Source organism: Cervus canadensis, chromosome 17, assembly GCF_019320065.1.
Source record: "Cervus canadensis isolate Bull #8, Minnesota chromosome 17, ASM1932006v1, whole genome shotgun sequence".
NCBI lineage: Eukaryota > Metazoa > Chordata > Mammalia > Artiodactyla > Cervidae > Cervus > Cervus canadensis.
Window position 1 is genome coordinate 11061249 of NC_057402.1, and position 21639 is coordinate 11082887.

Genomic DNA, 21639 nt, shown 5'->3' on the forward strand with positions numbered 1-21639 from the left:
GGACTTCCTTCGCTGCGCGCACGCGGGCCTGCGTGCAAGCCCCGCCCCGGAACTGCGGCGGACGCTGCCGCGGCACGCCGGTGCTGCGTGTTTGGAGGCGTTTGGTGGGCGTCTGAGGGGCCGCGGCAGGGTAGCCTCACGGTGAGTGCCGGGGCCGGAGCGGGCCTGGGGGCGGGCTCCTCCAGGCCCTCGGGTTCTCGCGACCAGAGACGGGTGGCCGCCGGCCTTGTCAAGTGCCCTGGCCGACCCTGCCCTGGGGGCCTCTTCTAGGGCCTCGGAACCAGCCGAGCCGACGTCAGGGCTCGGCTGGTTCGGCTTCTCCGCTTGGTGCGCCTGTTCGAGCCTGAGACGAGGCGCCGGCGCCGGGCTAGGCTCCAGAAGGAGGGACCCCGCCGCTTACTCCACGAGTCACACTCCGCGTTCTCGCCCCGCTAGTGCCTGCCCCTCACGCCTCCTCCCAGTTGGTGAGGGTGTCTGTGACCGCGGCGTCGCGGATGCGGGGCGGGGGTGGACCTTCGCTGCGCGCTGGCGTGCTTTGTCCACCGGGCGCGATGCTAAGTGGTTCTGAACGTGCGTCACCTTTTCGTCTTTGCGTGCCAGTCCAAGGAGCCGCAGCCCCTCATCATCCCCATTTTCCAGACGAGGAACTGAGGCTCGTGGTGATTAATAACGGCCACCCCAGACCCAAAGCTGACCAGTGGCGCGTCAAGATTTGAACCTAGGGGTCTCGCTTTGTTTTCCACGGAAGCTATGATTTTTCTCTGCCTTTCTGAAAAAGGGAGAACGTGGATCACGTTCCAGTCAAACGAGTTGTGCATCAATGATTTTTAAATTACTTAAAATGTAATGATTAAAGCTGGTTGGGTTTTAAGTCACTTGGCAACAGCCAGAGTGATGACGCAGGCATTTGAGCTCTTGGGGTAAGATTTGAGAGGGAAGAAAGCTTTGTGGTTTCAGTAGAGCCGACCCTCTCACGCATCCTCCAGCGACCCCCTCCTGGATTCTTATTCTGGCTTCAGAATGGCTTGAGTGTGGTAGGCTTCACCCTCCACGCTTTAGGTGTTTACTTGTTGCATAGAACATTTTGTGATTTAGCAGGTAAATCCCTCCCACCTTTTTAAAATATGAGAACTCTGAGGTTCAGAGAGGATTGAGCAGGACCTGCCAAGGGCACCCAGGCAGTAGGTATTGGGTCTGAAATCCAAACTATATTTAGCTCGTCTGTCTTTGCCACACCTCCTGTGTCCTCTCTGTTGTAGGCCTAGCTGCATGCTCTTGGGTACATTTCTTCCCTTCTGTGATCTTCTCCAGCTGGCAGCATCGGCGTTAGAGCCATCTTTGTGTCCTTACTTTTTTGTAAGACCTGATAGCTGCTTAGGAAATATTTGTTGCCTCAGAATCCTTTGCTTCTCAGTTGCCAATCTAATGGAACATTTCTTTCCTTTTCAGCAGCCATGAAGTTGAAAGAGAAAAAATCAAGCCCGAAGCCAACAAACTCTGGCAGATTTCAGAAGAAGGGGATCAAAGTTGTGGGACAATGGAAGGAGGTGAAGATAGACCCAAATATGTTTGCGGACGGACAGATGGATGACTTGGTGTGCTTTGAGGAACTGACAGATTATCGGTTGGTCTCCCCTGCCAAGAGTTCCTCCAGCCTCTTCTTGAAGGAAGAGCCGAAGAAGAGAAAGGCACAGGCTGTTTCAGAAGGAGAGGAGGAAGGAGAGCCTAGCTCCTCAAAGAAAAAGATGAAGTTGAAGAAGAGTAAAGATGTGGAAGCTGAAGAAACTAGTGCCCAGAAAGCGTTTGAGGTCAAAGATACTGAGCCAGTGCCCCAGGGAGAGGGCACAGTTTGTCCTGATCCAGAGGTAGGGGAGATGGCATCAAAAAGCCCGGTCCAGACTGTACCAAAAAAGAAGAAAAAGAAAGGGAAAAAAAAGTCAGCGCTTTCCCAGGGTACTTCTCCAAAGGTGCCCAAAAAAGCGAAGACGTGGATGCCTGAAACACATGATCACAAAGCAGATGTATCGGCTTGGAAGGATCTGTTTGTACCCAAGCCGGTTCTCCGAGCCCTCAGCTTTCTAGGCTTCTCTGCCCCCACACCAATCCAAGCGCTGACCTTGGCACCCGCCATTCGTGACAAACTGGACATCCTTGGGGCTGCTGAGACAGGTGAGGGCATTCTTATCTGGCCAGGGCGAGATTGCTGCGGGACTGAGCTTGTGGCCACTAATAGGCTGGATGGTTGGGAGCCTGGGGAATGTTGGGAGCATGACCACAAAAGCACTGTTGCATGAAGACTTTAAGAAGTCAGCTAGCTCTTTGTTTTGAAATAGGTCACTTCCTGATTGGTGCCCTGTGCAGGTCACTTTATTTCTCTCAGCCCTGTAGACTGTATTATCAAATGGAGATAGGTAAATTCAGTACCTACATCTTTTGCTGTGTGCTGTACTTAGTCGTTCAGTTCTGTCCGACTCTTTGCAACCTCATGGACTGTAGCCCTCCAGGCTCCTCTGTCCATGGGATTCTTCAGACAAGAATACTAGAGCACGTAGCCCTTCCCTTTTCCAGGGAATCTTCCCAACCCAGGGATTGAACCTGGATCTCCTATATTGCAGGTGAATTCTTTACCACTGAGCCACAAGGGAAGCCCTTTTTGCTATGTGCGTTGTGTAAATGCTTACTAAATTTATACATTTACGTAATAGTAAACTGCTAACAAAAAACAATAGTAAACTAAAATTTACACAGTACACTGTAAGTAATCTGTGAAAGTCACTCAGTCGTGTCCTACTCTTTGCGACCCCATGGACTATATACAGTCCATGGAATTCTCCAGGCCGTAATACTGGAGTGAGTAGCCTTTCCCTTCTCCATGGGATCTTTCCAACCCAGGGATCGAACCCAGGTCTCCCTCATTGTAGGCGGGTTCTTTACCAGCTGAGCCACCAGGGAAGCCCAAGTGATCTGTAAATGGTAGTTTTTTTCAATTCTTGAACCTTTTCTGCATGACTCAGGGGTAACGTGGGACCAAGATCAGCCCTCTGGAGAGGTAGATCTTCATTAGCATAAAGAAGTGTCTAATTCTCAAGAGTTGTCTACAGATAAAAAGGACTGCATTGGGAGTTGGTGGGTTTATTGGCATTGGAAGGTTTTGAGTGTGTGATAACCATTGGGTAGATTTGTAGGCAAATTTGGGCAGGAGGTGACTGTTGGAACTAGGCACTGTTTAAAGATCCCTCATACCCTGGGCAATCTACGGCTTTGTGAAGCAATGATAGGTTGACACGCTGGGAGACTAAACTGCTGATGGGGGTAAGGAGCAAACAGACCTGAAACTGTTAGTCCAACTTGACCAACAGTAACCATTAGAAATACATATGTTATGCAAGCCACATGTGTAATTTAAAATTCCCTGGGAGCCATATTAAAAAAAGTTTTTTAAAAAAGTGAAGATTAAATTTAACAATATATTTAACCATTACATAACATTTCAGTATTAATTAATGTAAAGTTATTAATTAGATATTTTACATTCTAATTTTTATACTATTTTCAAAATCTGATGTGGAGTTTGAACTTGCCACCCATCTCAGTTTAGAGCAGTCTCATTTTAAGTGCTTGATAGCTGTATGTGGCTCAGTTCAGTCGCTCAGTCATGTCCAACTCTTTGCAACCCCATGAACTGCAGCACGCCAGGCCTCCCTGTCCATCACCAACTCCCGGAGTTTACTCAAACTCATGTCCATTGAATCGGTGATGCCAGCCAGCCATCTCATCCTCTGTCGTCTCCTTCTCCTCCTGCCCCCAATCCCTCCCAGCATCAGGGTCTTTTCCTATGAGTCAACTCTTCGCATCAGGTGGCCAAAGTATTGGAGTTTCAGCTTCAGCATCAGTCCTTCCAATGAACACCCAGGACTGATCACCTTTAGGATGGACTGGTTGGATCTCCTTGCAGTCCAAGGGACTCTCAAGAGTCTTCTCCAACACCACAGTTAAAAAGCATCGATTTTTCGGCACTCAGCTTTCTTCACAGTCCAACTCTCACATCCATACATGACCTCTGGAAAAACCATAGCCTTGACTACTCAGACTTTGTTGGCAAAGTAATGTTTCTGCTTTTTAATATGTTATCTAGGTTGGTCATAACTTTCCTTCCAAGGAGTAAGCGTCTTTTAATTTCATGGCTGCAGTCACCATCTGCAGTGATTTTGGAGCCCCAAAAAATAAAGTCAGACACTGTTTCCACTGTCTCCCCATCTATTTCCCATGAAGTGATGGGATCAGATGCCATGATCTTAGTTTTCTGAATGTTGAGCTTTAAGCCAACTTTTTCACCTTCCTCTTTCACTTTCATCAAGAGGCTTTTTAGTTCCTCTTCACTTCTGCCATAAGGGTGGTGTCGTCTGCATATCTGAGGTTATTGATATTTCTCCCGGCAATCTTGATTCCAGCTTGTGCTTCTTCCAACCCAGCATTTCTCATGATGCACTCTGCATATAAGTTAAATAAGCAGGGTGACAATATACAGCCTTGACGTACTCCTTTTCCTATTTGGAACCAGTCTGTTGTTCCATGTCCAGTTCTAACTCTTGCTTCCTGACCTGCATATAGGTTTCTCAAGAGGCAGGTCAGGTGGTCTGATATGCCCATCTCTTTCAGAATTTTCCACAGTTTATTGTGATCCACGCAGTCAAAGGCTTTGGCATAGTCAATAAAACGGAAATAGATGTTTTTCTGGAACTCTCTTGCTTTTTCGATGATCCAGCGGATGTGGGCAATTTGATCTCTGGTTCCTCTGCCTTTTCTAAAACCAGCTTGAACATCTGGAAGTTCACGGTTCACGTATTGCTGAAGCCTGGCTTGGAGAATTTTGAGCATTACTTTACTAGCGTGTGAGATGAGTGCAATTGTATGTGTCTAGTGGCTACTATATTTTATGGCATAGAACTGTAACCAAAGTGGGGTGGCTGCTCGCTCCTCAAAAGCCAGTGAAGAGGCCAGGTTCGTGGAAAGGAAAGTTTGCTTTATTTTGGATACCAGCAATGGGAAGCGGGGGAAGACTCCTGTCCAAAGGCTGGCTCTCCCCCTGCCACCCCATGACAACCAGTGGGCAAGAACTTTTATAGACAGAGGGAGGGGACTTCATGCAGACACAGCACAGTCAGCTCTGACAGACATCTTGAACTTGGTCGTTGGTAGTCTGACCAGCTTCATTTTGACTAAGTACAGTTATTTCCACAGGAGTTTGAGTAAACTCTGGGAGTTGGTGATGGACAGGGAGGCCTGGCGTGCTGCGATTCATGGGGTCTCAAGGAGTCGGACACAACTGAGCAACTGAACTGAACTGAACTGAACTGACTGAATGACTGAATTTCAGCTCCCAGGTCTGTCTGTTTCCGTTTTCTTGAGGCCAGTTCTCAGAAATGTGGCAGCTTATGGACTTCCTGGTGGCTCAGTGTGTAAAGAATCCATCTGCCAATGGAGGAGATGCAGGTTTGATTCCTAGTTTGGGAAGATCCCCTGGAAAAGAAATGGCCATCTACTTCCAATATTTTTGCCTGGGAAATCCCATGGACTGAGGAGCCTGGGGGGCTGCAGTTCAAGGGGTCACAAAAGTAGGTCACTTAGTGACTAAATAACAATGTCATGGCTACAGTCTGGTCATCATGCAGTTAACTTCTTTCATGGAGTGGGAGTTTCTGTATCTACAAGATACACAGCTCACAGCATGTGGCTCAGAACATTATCTGTAGCCCTTGAGAAGGAACTAAAGGTCCTTAACTATGTTTATTGACTAAACTGTTATTATTTAGTCTTGTTGGACTGCTTTCCTTTTTTTCTGCATTTTCTCACTTCTCTCATTAAACTTATTGTTTGGCTAAAGTTTTTCCACAGACAAAAAGCAGGCAGAGGATATGGTGGGGAAGGACTGTTGGGTCCTGCTCTGTTTCAGAACTAGACCATCTAGACACTTTGCGCCTTAGATTTCTGGAAGAGTGGTCAGGAAACTTGAGGTGAGGTCCTGTGTAAAAGTCAGAAAGATGGAAGAGGGAGGAAGCCCCAGGAAGGGGGAATGGAGGTAATAGCGTTAAAACATTTCTTTAAAATACATCACACAGTGTGTTACATGCGTTATACTGATGAAAGTTCTCACAGCCACTCTGAGATAGATGCCATTATTATTCCCACGTTACTGAAGAGAAAACAGCCTCACTGAGGATAGACAGTGTCCCTAAAACTGCCCTACTGAAAGCGGTAGCTCGGATTCTGGACCAGATCTATGTGCTGTTCAGCTCTGCTGCAGGACTTGGGTGTGTGCAGAGAGGCCTGGGAGGCAGAGGCCGGGTGTGAGCCACTGTGGCTAGAGACTGGCGTTTGGGTTTATACCGCAGATCCTCAGGCTGTTTCTCTCAAGTGCTGTGGATCCACAGGTCGAAGTCTCAGAGACAGACTTAGGCCCCTTAATAATCCCGCCTTCCCTGGTCGCCTCCTTGTCACATCGCCAGATAACTTCTAATAGTCTTTTTGTCACTATAGATTAGTTTGCATTTTCCAGAATTTTAAAATGGATCCTACAAATACGTATTTTGGGGAGGGAGAATCTCTGTGCTTTAACTTGGCATACTTTGCAATTCAACCATGTTATTGCAAATACCAGTGGTTCATTTCTTTCTATTGATAAGTGGCATTCCTCTGAATGGATATAGTGCAGTTTGTTTATCTGTGTTGATGGGTGGTTCTGGTCTTTCTAGTTTTTGGCATTTACAAGTAAAACTACCATAAGTATTGGCGCATCAGTCTTTGTGTAACTGTATGCTTTGTTTCGTTGGCTGAATACCTAGATGTGGAATGGCTAGGTCTCAGGGTAAATGTAACTTTTTAGGAGTTTTCCAAAGTGATTGTACCATTTTACATAATCACCAACTTATGAGTTTGAATTGGTCTGTGACCTTGCCAGTCCTTAGAGTGGTCAGTCTTTAATTTAGTTTAGATTTAAAAATTTCTAATGTTTCCTTGTGGCTTTAGTTGGTATTTCCGAAGTGACTAGTTAAGCAGCATCTTGTCGAGTGCTTAATTGTCATCCATGTCATCATCTTTGGTGACACCTGTTTAGTTCTTTTGCCCTGTTTTAATTGGGTTGTGGTTTTATTACTGAATTCATTATATATTCTAGATACACCTCCTTTATCAGATAGATGATGTACATTTTTCTCCCCCAGTTTGTGCTTTATCTTCTAGTTCCCTTCTGAAGAGCAGGAGTTATTATTTTGGTGAAGTTTAAATGATCTTTTACAGATCTGCTTTCCCGAGAATCCTTTGCCTAACACAAGATCACAAAGATTTTCTCCTACATTTTCTTGTGGTGGTGTTATTAGTTTAGTTTTAGGTTCTGTGTTTCGGTCTGATCCTTCCTGGGTTAACTTTTGTGGTGAGAAATATGGATCAAAGATTTGGTTTTGTTTTGCATATGGATATCTAATTACTCCAGCATTCTTTGTTGAAAAACTACTCTTTCCCCACTAAATTGCCTTCACATCTTTTTTGAAAATCAGTGACGATATAGGTGTGGGTTTGTTTTTGGAGTCTTCTCTTTTCCATTGGCCCATTTGTCCATCTTTACTGTTTTCCCAGCACCTCACGGTGTTGGCTAGTGTAGCTTTAGTGTAAGTCTTACAGTCAGGTAGTGTAAGTCCTCCAACTCTGTTCTTTTTAAACGTTGTTTTGGCTATTCTGATGACTGCAGCCATGAAATTAAGCGGTGCTTGCTCCTTAGAAGGAAACTATGACCAACCTGGACAGCATATTAAAAAGCAGAGACATTACTTTGCCAACAAAGGTCCGTCTAGTCAAAGCTATGGTTTTTCCAGTAGTCATGTATGGATGTGAGAGTTGAACTATAAAGAAAGCTGAGCGCCAAAGAATTGATGCTTTTGAGCTGTGGTGTTGCAGAAGACTCTTGAGAGTCCCTTGGACTGCAAGGAGATCAAACCAGTGAATCCTCAAGGAAATCAGTCCTGAATATTCATTGGAAAGACTAATGCTGAAGCTGAAGCTTCAATACTTTGGCCACCTGATGTGAAGAACTGACTCAGTGGAAAAGACCCTGATGCTGGGAAAGACTGAAGGCAGGAAGAGAAGGGGATGACAGAGGATGAGATGGTTGGATGGCATCACTGACTCAATGGACATGAGTTTGAGTAGGCTCCCGGAGTTGGTGGTGGACAGGGAAGCCTGTCGTGCTGCAGTCCGTGGAGTCGCAAAGAGTCAGACACGACTGAGCGACTGAACTGAACTGAGGCCCTTTGCATTTCAGTATGAGTTTTAAAGTCAGCTTTTCAGTTTCTTCAAAAAAGCCAGCTAGTATTCTGATTAGGATTGCATTGGTTATAGAGCCAACTGAGAATGTGACATCTAGACAGGCTAGAGTCTTCCAGTCCATGAATGCGGTATAACTCTCCATTTTTTTAGGTCTTTGCTTTTTCTTACTGGTGTTTGTAGTTTTCAGTGTATATACTTCTACTAGCTTTATCCTTAACTGTTTCATAGTTTTGATGCTTTCGTAGATAGTAATTTAAAATTTCCTATTTCTGTTGCTAATAAATAGAAGTATGCGTTTGTTTATGTTGATCTTGTATCCTGCAACTTGGTACGATTAACTGGCTTCCTGAAGATTACATAGGATTTTCTACAAAGGTGATTATGTCATCTGGTCTGGATGCCTTTTGTTTACTTTTTTCTTATCACACTGGCTAAAACTCCATTGCTTTGTCCCTGATTTGGGGGAAAATGTTCAGTGTTTCATCATTAAATATGATGTTAGTAGGTTTATTATATTTAGCTTCTATCAGGTTGAGAAAATTCTTGTCTGTTACTAGTTTGCAGAAAGATTCTTATCAGGAATGGTGGTGGTATTTTTTTTAAATGCCTTTTCTGCATATATGGGATGCATACTTTTTTCATTTTCAATTTGTTGATGATAAACTGAATTTAGTTGCAGTGTATTATTCCGTTTATACCTTGTTGGATTTGATTTGCTAAAATTTTGTTGATAATTTTAAATTTCTATTAATGGGATATTTGTAGTTTTTTTGTAATGTCTTTGGTTTTGAAATCAAGAGTGATACTGGGCTCAGAGTGACTTGAAGTACTCTCTTCAGTTTTCTGAAGGAGTGTGTGGTAGAATTGGCATTTTTCTGCCTGAAATATATGATAGAAATCATCTCAGAAAATGAGCAGCTCTAAGGAACAAGGTACTATAAGCAAGAACTCAGCTCGTTTTACTCTGAAAAATCTGTGAGTTTTTTGATGCCTGGGATAAAACCTTCATATAGAGATCACTTATTTGCTTCTGCTTGGGGCATTATAGTTTTGGAACCACTTTAAATTCTCAGCCTGAGGTATTTTGTCTCATTTTGTTTTTTGACCACATAGATGGGCTCCATATATGCTCAGAGGCTAGTTTGAAAATGTTCAAGCAGAGACGAAAGCTTTAAAGTTTCCTTGAAAACTAAGAAAACTTTCTTTCACTACCTCCTTCCTCACCAAAGAAACATTTGGGGAACGTATTACACAGATTTCCATTTTTTACCCTTCAATTTTACGTTCCTCCACAACAGCAACAAAACACACGTACCCACAACTCGCCTGTCTCTTCAGGTTTCATTGTTTGGACACTTGTCTTTAGTTACTGTTGACCTCAGCTCTGAGTGCTGTCTGTCAGACTCGCCCTCAGGTTCCTAATTGCACGGCTGTCCTCTGGTTGCAGTGTGGTTGGGATACCTGTGTGGGGTGGAAGGAGCTTTGCATTGGTCAGGGTGGCACTTGGCTATTTCAGGTCCCTTATTCCGAGTAAAGAATAGAACCTCAGGCAAGAGTATGTACCTGTTGATTCACACTGTTTTTGTTTGTTTTTTGTTCTGCTTTTCAGGGAGTGGGAAAACTCTTGCCTTTGCCATTCCAATGATTCACACAGTGCTGCAGTGGCAGGTGAAGAAGAAGCCTGCCCCAGCTCTAAGTAGCACAGGAGTGCCACCTGGGGAGACCGGTAATGAGCCTGGAGCTGAGAATCGATCACCAGGCAGGGCTGGAGCTTTGCCTGATGAGATTGGAATTGAGGGTGAAGCACTTTCCAGTGAGGTTGGAGCAAAGGCTGGAACACCACCCAGCCAGGCAGGAACCAAGACTGGAGCTGCCCCCTCAGAACAGGGGCTGCTCTCCTGTGACGATGATGTTGACGCTGGTGAAGGACCTTCTTCCCTGATCAGGGAGAAGCCCATCCCCGAACAGGAAGAAAACCAGGTGGAAAAGCACGATGAAGAGCAGACTGGAAAGTTAAAAACAGAATTGGGTGGCAGCACTGCACCGCCGAAGCGTCCTCTGCTTGGACTGGTTCTGACTCCCACTCGAGAGCTCGCCGTTCAGGTCAAACAACACGTCGATGCTGTGGCCAGGTTTACAAGTGAGGTTTAATTCCATTGAATAAATGTTTCATGAAAGGATCCCAGTTGCGGGGGTGGCAGAGGTGAATGAGCCATGCCTCTTGCCCTCTAGAGGGAATTTGATTTGCCAGAGAATTAAGCCCGACAGAAAACTGTTTGAGTGACACATTCTTAATTCTCCCAAGGATAGCACATAGCTAACGCTGTTCTGGCTGCATAAGCAATTAGTTACCTCACTGAATACAGTGGATACGTGGGACAGGGTTTGGCAAACCGCTGTTTGGGGGGTGGTTTGTTTATTTTTTTTCTGGTACATAAAGTGCTGCCTCACCTACGTATTTACACATTGTCTGTGGCCACGTTTGCACCACCAGGAAGAGTGGAATAGAGGTGGTGGGTGGGACAGAGACCGTTTAGCCCACATGCAGGGCTACAGCTGTTGACTGTTCAGAAAGTGTGCTGACTTCTGCCTTAGGGCATTAGCACTTAATTTTCCCAGGGAATTCCTTGGGAAAGGCTGCATAGTGGGGGCTTCCATTTTAGAGTAAAAGGAACGGTTCTTTACCGAGCTGTTACTGTGTATATGAGGCACTTGACTAAGCACTTTGCCTGCATGACCCTTTTTGTTCCTCCCACACTGGATACCTTGAGAAGTCCTCCTGTAGAGAGGAGAAGAGAACACTAGCATTAGAGGAGATTCAGATGGATCCGGATTGAGGGAAACGGGCAGGAATTCCCCGGGAGAAGTGTCACAGCTGCTGGTTCCATCTTTCCCAGCGCTGCAGTGTGCCACTGGTCTGTTTCTCCAGAACCTCGGACGTCACCATGCCTGGGTTCAAATCCAGCCATACGGTTGTGGGTGAGGGGAAAGAGTAGAAAAAACTGAGGTTGGGGAAGTAGGCTGGGCCTAGATCATAGCAGACCGGGTAAGCCCTGCAGTAACGGCATCAGCAGGCCTGGCCACCTCTTAGCACTCCCCTGGAGAAGGGAGCTGTGCCACTGACTGGCAGCCTTTGCTAATCTGGGGGCACCTGTGTCCACGGTGGAAGAAATAAGCGATCAGACTAACACTGTCCCTCGTGTTGTGTGAACCATAGGCATTAAAACCGCTATTCTGGTTGGTGGAATGTCCACGCAGAAACAGCAGAGGATGCTGAACCGCCAGCCTGAGATTGTCATCGCCACTCCAGGCCGGCTGTGGGAGCTAGTTAAAGAAAAGCACCCTCATTTGAGCAACCTCCGGCAGCTCAGGTGAGAGTTCCCTCCCTGTCCGCCACCCCCGTTCTGCAGTGGGCCTGAGGTGGCCTGGCACAGCGCCTCCTCCCTGTCACAAGGTGCCGTTGTGCAGTACTAGCCAGACTTGGCCTTGAGGAAACCAGGCACGTGTGAGGGAGGGGAGTTGAGGGCCCTGGTGGAGGTGGTGAAAGTGGTGTTTGTCTTGGGGGGTGGGGGGCCCTGGTAGCGTATGCTGTGGTGACTCCTTCCGTGCTCCTAACCGAGTGATCACAGGTCTGTCTGGATCCGTAGGTGCCTGGTGATCGATGAGGCTGACCGGATGGTTGAGAAAGGCCACTTTGCTGAGCTCTCACAGCTGCTGGAGGTGCTCAGTGATTCCCAGTACAGCCCAAAGAGGCAGACCCTTGTTTTTTCCGCCACACTGACCCTGGTACATCAAGCTCCTGCCCGCATCCTTCACAAGAAGCATGCTAAGAAAATCGACAAAACTGCCAAACTTGACCTCCTCATGCAGAAGATTGGCATGAGGGGCAAGCCCAAGGTCATTGACCTCACAAGAAAGGAGGCCACGGTAGAGACGCTGACAGAGACCAAGATCCACTGTGAGACTGATGAGAAAGACTTGTACCTGTACTACTTCCTGATGCAGCATCCGGGCCGCACCTTAGTGTTTGCCAACAGCATCTCCTGCATCAAGCGCCTCTCCGGGCTCCTCAAAGTCCTGGACATCATGCCGCTGACCCTGCATGCCTGCATGCACCAGAAGCAGAGGCTCAGAAACCTGGAGCAGTTTGCCCATCTGGAGGAGTAAGTCAGGCCTGTCCACAGACTGGCCATTGGGTCCAGGTTGCCAGGAGGGCGGGAAGCTACCTTCTCTCACGGGAGCCTTATTAGTAGAAGGTAGTCGCCCCACCCTTTTTTCTTTTAATTCTGCACAGCATGAGGCAGGTTCGCTCTCATCTAGTACATTTATTTTTACGACATACCTCAGGTGCTTTTGACTCTTCTCAAACTCCGCATACATTAAGAAACATCATCCAGTACATATTATTGAGTGCTTGTTTTGAACCTGCTGCTGTTCTAGGGCCTGGTAATAGAATAGTGAGTAATGCAAAGTCCCTGCTCTTAGGGAGTTTACGTCCATGTGGAGGGAAAAGTAAGTATATAGTTTGTCAAGTGGTGCTAGGTGCTAAGAAGTAGAGTTATATAGGGAGTTGTGCAGACTGTGGGTGTGTGGTCTGGGAGGCTTTTCTCATAAGGTGAGATGGCAGCAGAGCGTGGAAGAAAGGAAGGAAATGTGACTATCTGAGGAAAACCTTTCTGGCCTGAAGTGCACAAAGCAAAGACTTGGAGGCAAGAGCAGATCTGGCATGTTTGAGCAAAAGCAAGGATGTCTACCTGTTTGACAGAGGGAATTAAGTGGGAGGGTGATAGGAGATGAGGTCACTGACCTAGAGTATGACCCTATTTAATTCACTTAAATTGGTCTGTGTTATTGCAGAGTGTGGCTTTATTGATTGTGGCCAGTGAAACCCAGGTTTGAATCCTGGCTCCACAGTCACATAGCCATGTATGTGTCTTGGGAGGTTAGTATCTCTGAGCCTCAGTTTCTTCATCTCTCAAAAGGAGATATGTACATAATAGTGTCATCTTGTAGAATGTTAGTAAGGGTTGTAGTGTTTAGAGTACTCGATTGTGGTAAGGAGTTGATTAATGATAGCTGTTAGTTATTAATAAGCTTTCTCTCTCTATCACAGTTGTGTGCTCCTGGCGACAGATGTGGCGGCTCGGGGCCTGGATATTCCAAAAGTCCAGCATGTCATCCATTACCAGGTAGGGACATCAGGGAACTTGTGGGCACCTTCCAGCATTGAGCAGAGAATTTTTAAAGCAAAGGTTGAGGGACAGAGCAAGGAGGAGAATTGTTGGTCCCAAGGCTTCATGCAACAGAGAATACCACTGGCGTCTAGTGACCAACTAGCTGCTTCCACTTAACTATGGTGAGATTTATTCTCCAAAACGTCCTTACATTGTTTGATGTCAAATAGCCCCTCTCTTTTTGATTTGGGCAGGCTACGTAATACTGGCAGGTTAGAGTCTAAGTTTCTTCCGTGAAATGGGCATAGTAAAGTTTAGCATGTAAAATGATTACCCTGCTATAGAGAAAGGAGTGTGGTGGTTAAGTCCTGCAAGGTGAAATAGGTTATTATGTGTGAGGAGTTTAGAAAGCCAGGTGGCAATTCCTAAATGTTAGCTGCTGTTGATGTGGATGTTAATGTTAGTGAGTGAACCCAGGAAAAATTAGCAGAGAATGGTGGTTAGGATCATGGGCTCTAGAACCTCACTTTCAGCATCTGAATGCTGATTGGCTGCTTCTTAGTGGGTTAGCTTTTGGCATGTTACTGAGTTTCTTTGGTTTCAATGTCATTGTAAACTGGGAGTGGGGATGCTGCTACCTACTCCATGGGGTTATTCTGATTAAATGAACTAATGCTGATGGATCACCTAGCACAGTGTAAGTACTCAGTAACTGGTGTAATCATTTCTTCTTTTAAATCCTTCTTGCTTTCTTTTTTTTCCCTTTAAATCTTTCATGCTTTTAACAGTCTTTGAGGGTGCCAGTTCAGTTGAGCAAATCTTTATTCTTCCTCTTTTTGGAAAGAGTCTGGATCAGTCTGTGGGAAATATCCAGATGAACAAAATACAGTTCCTAGCCCCTAAGAAATATCAAATCCACTAGAGGAGGTGAGATGCCTGCAGCCATAATATAAGGCAGAAGATACTGGAAAGTGGCAAAATAAAGTTGGACAAAGAGATAACTTCTGGTGTGGGAGGTTAGGTTGGAAAGTGCTCACTAAAAGATGCTTGGCATTCAGGGATGGAGAAGATTCAGACATGTAGAGGTAGGGAAGGAAAGAGGAGAATGTGTGGTAGTGGGCTGTTGCTGGGCAGTGAGAAGAGGGTGTGTGTGCTGAAAGAGGAAGTGAAGGATGCATCACTTCTGGCACCATCATGAACCATGGGTCACGGTGCTTAGAGCACTAAATTAAATTTGCTAGTTCTGGTCCATTTTAGTTCACTGATTCCTAAAATGTCGACGTTCACTCTTGCCATCTTCTGTTTGACCACTTCCATTTGCCTTGATGCGTGGGCCTAACATTCCACATTCCTATGTAATGTTGTTCTTTACAGCATCGGACTTTACTTCCATCACCAGTCACATCCACACCTGGGTGGTGTTTTCGCTTCATCTCAGCATCTTCCTTGTTTCTGGAGCTATTTCTCCACTCTTCCCCATTAGCATATTAGGCACTTAACCAACCTGGGGGGTTCATCTTTCAGTGTCATATCTTATTGCCTTTTCATACTGTTAATGGGATTCTTAAGGCAAGAATACTTAAGTGGTTTGCCATTCCATTCTCCAGTGGATCATGTTTTGTCAGAACTCTCCACCATGACCCATCTGTCTTAGGTGGCCCTACAGGGCATAGCTCATAGTTTCATTGAGTTACACAAGGCTTTGATCCATGTGATCAGTTTGGTTAGTTTTTCTGTGATTGTGGTTTTCATTCTCTTCCCTCTGATGGATAAGGATAAAAGGCTTGTGGGAGCTTCCTGATGGGAGGGACTGGCTATGGGTAATCTGGGTCTTGCTCTGAAGGGTAGGGCCATGCTCAGGAAATCTTTAATCCAATTTTCTGTTGATGGGTGGGGCTGTGTTCTCTCCACGTGGTTTGGCCTGAGGCCAAATATGGTAGGGGTAATGGAGACCTCCTTCAAAAGGACTTATGCCAGCATGCTGTGGCTCCCAGGACTGTTGCAGTCAGTGCCCCTGACCCCACGGCAGGCCACTGCTGACCCACGCCTCCACCCGAGGCTCCTGGACACTCACAGGCAAGTCTGGCTCAGTCTCTTGTGGGGTCGCTTCTCCTTTCTTCTGGGTCCTGGTGCACACAAGGTTTTGTTTGTGCCCTCTGAGAGTGTGTTTCCCCAGTCCTGTGGAAGTTCTGTAATCAAATCCCACTGACCTTCAAAGTCAAATTCCCTCGGGGTTTTCAGTCCTTTTGCCAGATCCCCAGGTTGGGAAATCTGTTGTGGGCCCTAAAACTTTTGCAACAGTGCGAGAACTTCTTTGGTGTAATTGTTCTCCAGTCTGTGGGTCATCTGCTCGGTGGCTCTATGGTAGGGCTAATGGTGACCTCCTCCAAGAGGACTTAGGCCACACGCCGCACCTCCCAGGTCTGCTGCAGCCAGAGCCCCTGTGCCCGTGGCAGACCACTGCTGACCCGTGCCTCTGCAGGAGACACTCAAATCCTCAAAGGCAGGTCTGGCTCAGTCTCTGTGGGTCTGGGTCCTGGTGTGCACACGGTTTTGTTTGAGCCCTCTCAGCATCTTTGGCGGGCATGGGATTTGATTCTAAACATAGTTTTGCCCCTCCTACCATTTTTTTGGGGCTTCTCCTTTGCCCTTGGATGTGGGGTATCTTTTTTCATTGGGATCCAGCATTCTCCTGTTGGTGGTTTTTTAGTGGTTAGTTGCAGTTTTGGAGTTCTCGCAGGAGAAGATGAGTACACATCCTTCTACTCCACCATCTACTAGGTCTGCTTAGAGCAATGCTTTGGGAAAGACACTGAGCATTACCTGGGCTCAGTGGAGAAGACTGTTCTTGATTAGTGGTGTGTGCCACGGCGTGGGGGAAAGAGGGATCGTCAGCTCCATGCCACGTTAGCTGTGGATGACATACCCACTTTTCCTACTTTTTATTGGAGTGGTCATGAGAACCTGAACCAGGGCAGGGGGCAGAGCCTGCACAGTGAACGGGCTAAACCTGGGGACAGTTTGGATGTGGGCCTTAGGGAGAAGGGCTTAATCTCTCCACAGGGCTGGCAAGGTTTCTAGCTGCCTGGCTGGGAGGGAGGAGGGTCCCGCTTTGGGTTGTTGGCCTTGAGGGGATGAGCGGTATTTGGGGACAGTCAACGTGTTGACCTCCCAGTTCCTTCTTTGTTAGGTCCCTCGCACCTCAGAGATTTATGTCCACCGAAGCGGTCGGACTGCCCGTGCCACCAATGAAGGCCTCAGCCTGATGTTGGTTGGGCCTGAGGATGTGATCAACTTTAAGAAGATTTACAAGACCCTCAAGAAAGATGAAGACATCCCACTGTTCCCTGTGCAGACAAAGTACATGGATGCAGTCAAGGTAAAAAGGAAAGCTAGAGGCCCAGTGCTGACGAGGGGAGGGCTTGTGCTGTTCCCTCACTTTGCCATGGGATTCTTGCAGTACCGCTCTTGGAAACTAATTCATAGTTTTGTGTAAAAAAGAAAAGGAGGGCGCCGTTCCTTGAAGAAGGGAGGAAAGGGCAAATGGCCAAAGAGTGAGGAGTTTCCTTCATGAACCCTTCCTTTACTGTGGCCCTGCAACTTCCACCATCAGCCCCACCACCACCACTGGCCAGAGCAGTGAGCACGGCTGTGTTGGACGGATGGATGGTTGTAGGGAAGTGGGGTCAGTGTGTCTTGCTGAGGCAGAAACTAAAAGTCTGTCACATCCCTGAAGCAGATGCCTGTAATTCCTACCTTTGGGGTTTTACTTAACTCAATAAGCGTTGACTTGAGTGAGTGCTGCTTACTCTGGGCTGTAGCGCGTCAGGCGCCAAAGCGGGGTGGCCTCTTTTCCGTAGGAGCCCACTGGCTCGTGGGGCAGGTTGCGGTGCAGATGCGGATGGGCGGTGGGCGTATAGTGGCACGGGCAGGGGATGTAGTTTCCTCCAAGCCTGCTGCAGGCAGAGGTGTGAGGAGGTGAGGAAGGCATGGGATTCCAGGAATTGGGAGAGCAAAAGGCAAGGAATGGCTCCAGAACGTCCGCTGTGTGGGAAAACGTGGGAGATGAGACAGACAGGTAGAGACTGCAGAGAGGCTTAGGAGCCACTAGGCTTCCCGTGGCTCCTTCCCCACCTCACAAGATCTTTCACATTTTTTTTTTGGTGTTTCCTGTCACTGCGGTCTGAACCCAGTATGCATAAGAAGGAGAATCGAAGTGTTTTGGGAGGAGGACGACAGAGGGGGAAGGCCGTCCTGTGACAGTTCTGTGTTATCCCTGTGGACTGAGAGCTGGGCCCTAACTCGGCTGTTGGGGTGTTTTCAGGTCTCAGCTCGGCTGTGAAGGTCAGCCATGGTGTCTGGGGAACACGTCTGACCAAGGTGGGCTGCCAGGAAGAGGGGCTGTTTAAGTTGGCTTGGAAGGCCTGCCTTTGAGGTTCGTGTGTACACGCTCACCAGTAGTGATTACTTTAACCAGGAACCAAAGCAAATGCTTTTTGATGGGAGCTGAGGTGCCTCTCTCTGAGCACTAAAGAGCTTTTTTAAAAACACAGTTTAAATGAGCCTTTTTTCCCCAGAGGCCTGAACCCTCTGTCGGATGAATACTTTCTCTGCCTTGTCCCTAGGAGCGAATCCGTTTAGCTCGACAGATTGAAAAAGCGGAGTATCGGAACTTCCAGGCTTGTCTGCACAACTCTTGGATCGAGCAGGCAGCGGCTGCCCTTGAGATTGAGCTGGAAGAAGAAATGTATAAGGGTAAGGCACCAGATGGACTTGAGAAAGGGTTCATTCAGCTTTTAGCTTTTGATTTTCCCTTCAACTTCTGTCTGTTAGAGCCTCCCCCACCACCATGGGTCCCCTCAAAACCAGCAGGATGCTGCCTCCTCCTTTGTGAGAAGCCCAAATCTCAGATGAGCCTAAAGCCCTCAGCCTTTGACAAGTCATCTGTCTGGAGGCTGTAGTTCCATCCCTCGTGTGGAGAGATGGTAAAGGTCAGGGCAGGCTCTGAGACCAGACTGCAGGTGTTTGCTGCCTATTCGCTTAACTAGCTATGTGACCAGGTCAGATTACTCAACTCTGTTGTACCTATGCTGTCCTCATTTATAAAACCAGGGCATAAAGTACCTGCCTCATGGGGTTGTGAAGATGGCTTGAGTTAATGAGTCTGAAGTGCTTATGACAGTGCCTGGTAAACTGAAAGTACTCACTACGTTTCAAGTTACTTATTGTCACCTGTCTTCCAGGGTGACAAAGCACTTCTGTCATCATCTCATTTGATCTTCTCCAGTCTCATGATGTAAACCAAGCAGGAATTGTTGGTTCGTTTGGGAACTGGTTGTGCAGGGAAGCGGCTCCAGCACCAGGCTGAGCTCTGAGCCTGGGCCGGAGACTAAGGATTCAGGGCTGAGTCTGTGTGATCCTTGCTCTGGGAAAGCATCAGACTCTAAGAGGTGATAGAACCACATCTAGAACTGACACCAGAATGAGGTCCAGTACTCTTTCGACCCCACAGATGGGTGACTCAGCTGAGGTGTTGGCACCTCGGTGCCAAAGCCAACAAATTCAGAGGCAGACTCACTGCTTGCTGCTCAGCATGGAAGCCAGGAGCCAAATCATGAGGCTTGATAACAGTCAGCTCCTCCTGGGAGTTCAGGCTTTGGCTTGGGCTGTGGTGCCAAGACCCTGGATTCACTTCCTGAGGACCAGCTGGCATGAGACTCTTTGGCCGTGGCCACCTCTGCAGGTTCAGTCACAGTCCTGTTGGGGACATGCCGGGAGCTGGGCTATGTAGGTGGGTTTCACTGTTGCCTGAGGCGTGTGTAACTGTCCAGTCACCAAATTGCTGGCAGCAGGTGAGCAGGTCGTAGGAAGAAAAGTGATGTTCAGATCAGGAGACTGGAGTACTAATCTCAGTTTGAAAGCTAGCTCTGTGACCTTCGGCAAGTGACCTGAGTTTCCTCAACTGTAAAATAAAGATAATTGCTAGGGCCTTTGATGTTTAAAAGACAGGGTGGCCCTGAGTGGTTCCCCTAAACTGTGTCAGAAGTTAGCCAACACTGGCCTCTGTGGAGAACCTAGGAGCCCTGACTCCCCAAGAGTTCCAAAACATTTTTTCATCACAGGTATTATCCATCAAGGGAAACAAAATGCTCCTACAAGTCATAGTAAATGCGATATATTTTGAATTGCGTTTCAAGGAGGAAAAGTTGACGAGCAGGAAGAGCGTCGGAGACAAAAGCAGATAAAGATCCTGAAGAAGGAGCTGCGCCATTTACTGTCACAGCCGCTGTTTAAAGATGACCTGAAAACCAAGTATCCGACTCAGTCGGGCAAGCTGCCGGTGCTCATGTCTGCCCCACGAAAGGGCGAGTCCGCGCTGAGCTGCCTTTCCAAACAGAAGAAGAAGAAGAAGAAAAAGCAGCAGCCCAAGGAGCAGCCGCAGGAGCAGCCACAGCCGAGCACAAGTGCCGGCTAACCGCCCCCAGGTCAGTCAGCTGGCGACCGCGCCGTGTCTGTGTTCTCCGGTTGTATGGAAACCTTCCCGCCTTGGATCTCACCCCACTGTGGTTCCAAAAATCTCCCTCTCTTCCACACCACCCCTCACAGCAGGGCAGGCCTCATGCAGATTTGTGTTGTTTCAGAGTAAGAATTCTGTGTGCCAGCTTATATTTTTCTGCATTTCAGTGCTTACAGGCTTCTTGTATGTGTAACTTGATTTTCTCAATTAAAAACAATGGTTAGAACCATCGCGTCACCTTGCGTTTCTGCCGGGATGTGGGTGTCGCCGTCCGGTCCTTGGGCTGCAGCCTGCTCACAGTGTGGATGGAGCAGAGGTGGCGAGTTTCGCCAATCACGATGAAGTCATTTCTGCCTGGGTCCCCAACGTGTGTTCCCACTTTTCTCCATAGCAGAATCCTAGCACCTCCTTCGCTCTTTCTGCCTCACAGCTGTTGTCTTGTCTGAGCCTCCCTGGTAGGTGGGCACAGAAGAGACTGCTGCTCTCGGATTCCTAGAAAACACAGCTTCCTTAACCTCACAGAGCCCCTCGTGGGGAAGCCAGGAGCAGTATGCGGAGTCTGACAGTGAGGCGTGCAGGCTCTGGCTGTGGCCATCCTCTCCAGCCTGGTCTCTCGGCTTCCCTCCTCTGTGGGACAGAATGGTTGCTGCCCACACTCTCACGCCCCCATTCCTTGGCCCGAGCCTTTGTCCCAGCGTTCCCTTGTCCTGTTTGCCTTTTCCCAGCCCTGAGCAGTGCTGGCCCCTGAGCCCAGAGCTGAGGTGTTCCTTCTGTGGATCCCACAGCACTGGCATCTGGTATCTTGCTGAGCTCCCTGAGAGCGGAAGCTGCTTTACTACCCCTTGCAGCCCTTGAGCTTAGATCCGGGCCTGGTGTAAATGAGAGCTGAGGGAACACGTGACCTCCCAGCACCACCACAGCTTTCGCCAGTCAGTCTGGGCGAGTAGCCAGAGGTGGGGGAAGCACGCCATTTCTGCACAGCTAAGTCTGGGCTTTGAAGCGTCTTCCCTTGGCCTTGTGGTTGGCAGCTCTATCCCCACAGCCCCTGTAGGTAACTGCAACAGGGTGCTGGCCTGAACTCAGATTCAGGTATTACTGGCTGTTGCTTCAGTACTTTTTATCTGCTTTAATTATCATTTAGTTTCCGTCAAGGCCCTGAGACATAAGTCTTAGTACCCTTTGTTGTCGTTGAGAAAGCTCATGCTGAGTGGTTAAGACTTGCTCAGAGCTAGGATTAGAACCCTGGGCATTTCCTTGTAGGTCAAAGGCAAGTTTAGAAAACTGCTTTGGTGGTTAATTTTTTTTTTATGCTTTAAGTGTTCTGTCTGTGTTTGGCTGTGCTGGGTTTGCTGCTGTGCGCGGGCCTTCTCTAGTTTGCACGAGCAGGGGCGCCTCCAGTTGCCGTGCACAGGCTTCTCGTCCTGGTTTCTTCTCTTGTTGAGGAGCCCGGCTCTAGGCTGAGGGGCTTTAGTAGCTGTGGTTCCCAGGCCCTAGAGCACAGGCTGGTTGTGGGGCCTGGGCTTAGTTGCCCCGCAGCATGTGGGGCACTGATTTTCCTGGACCGGGGATGGGACCCATGTCTCCTGCATTGCAGGCAGATTCTTCACCATTGAGCCACCAGGAATCCCC

At 47.7% G+C, this 21639-nt stretch overlaps 1 protein-coding gene across 3 annotated transcripts; it reads left to right on the forward strand.

Moving 5' to 3' along the window:
- The first annotated feature begins 19 nt into the window (after positions 1–19).
- Positions 20–20241, forward strand: DDX24 (DEAD-box helicase 24). 3 transcript variants are annotated; one of them, XM_043489480.1, is made up of 9 exons: positions 23–141; positions 1450–2169; positions 9929–10459; positions 11537–11690; positions 11967–12482; positions 13433–13508; positions 16684–16872; positions 18119–18248; positions 19691–20241. In XM_043489480.1, the coding sequence occupies exons 2-9, from the start codon at positions 1455–1457 to the stop codon at positions 19966–19968; spliced, it is 2589 nt and encodes an 862-aa protein (XP_043345415.1). In that variant the 5' UTR covers positions 23–141; positions 1450–1454; the 3' UTR covers positions 19969–20241. The 3 variants fall into 3 exon arrangements, with proteins under 3 accessions (XP_043345417.1, XP_043345415.1, XP_043345416.1); XM_043489481.1 differs by having other exon boundaries at positions 1453–2169; XM_043489482.1 differs by lacking the exons at positions 18119–18248; positions 19691–20241 and adding an exon at positions 17818–18064 and having other exon boundaries at positions 20–141.
- Positions 20242–21639: the final 1398 nt, after the last annotated feature.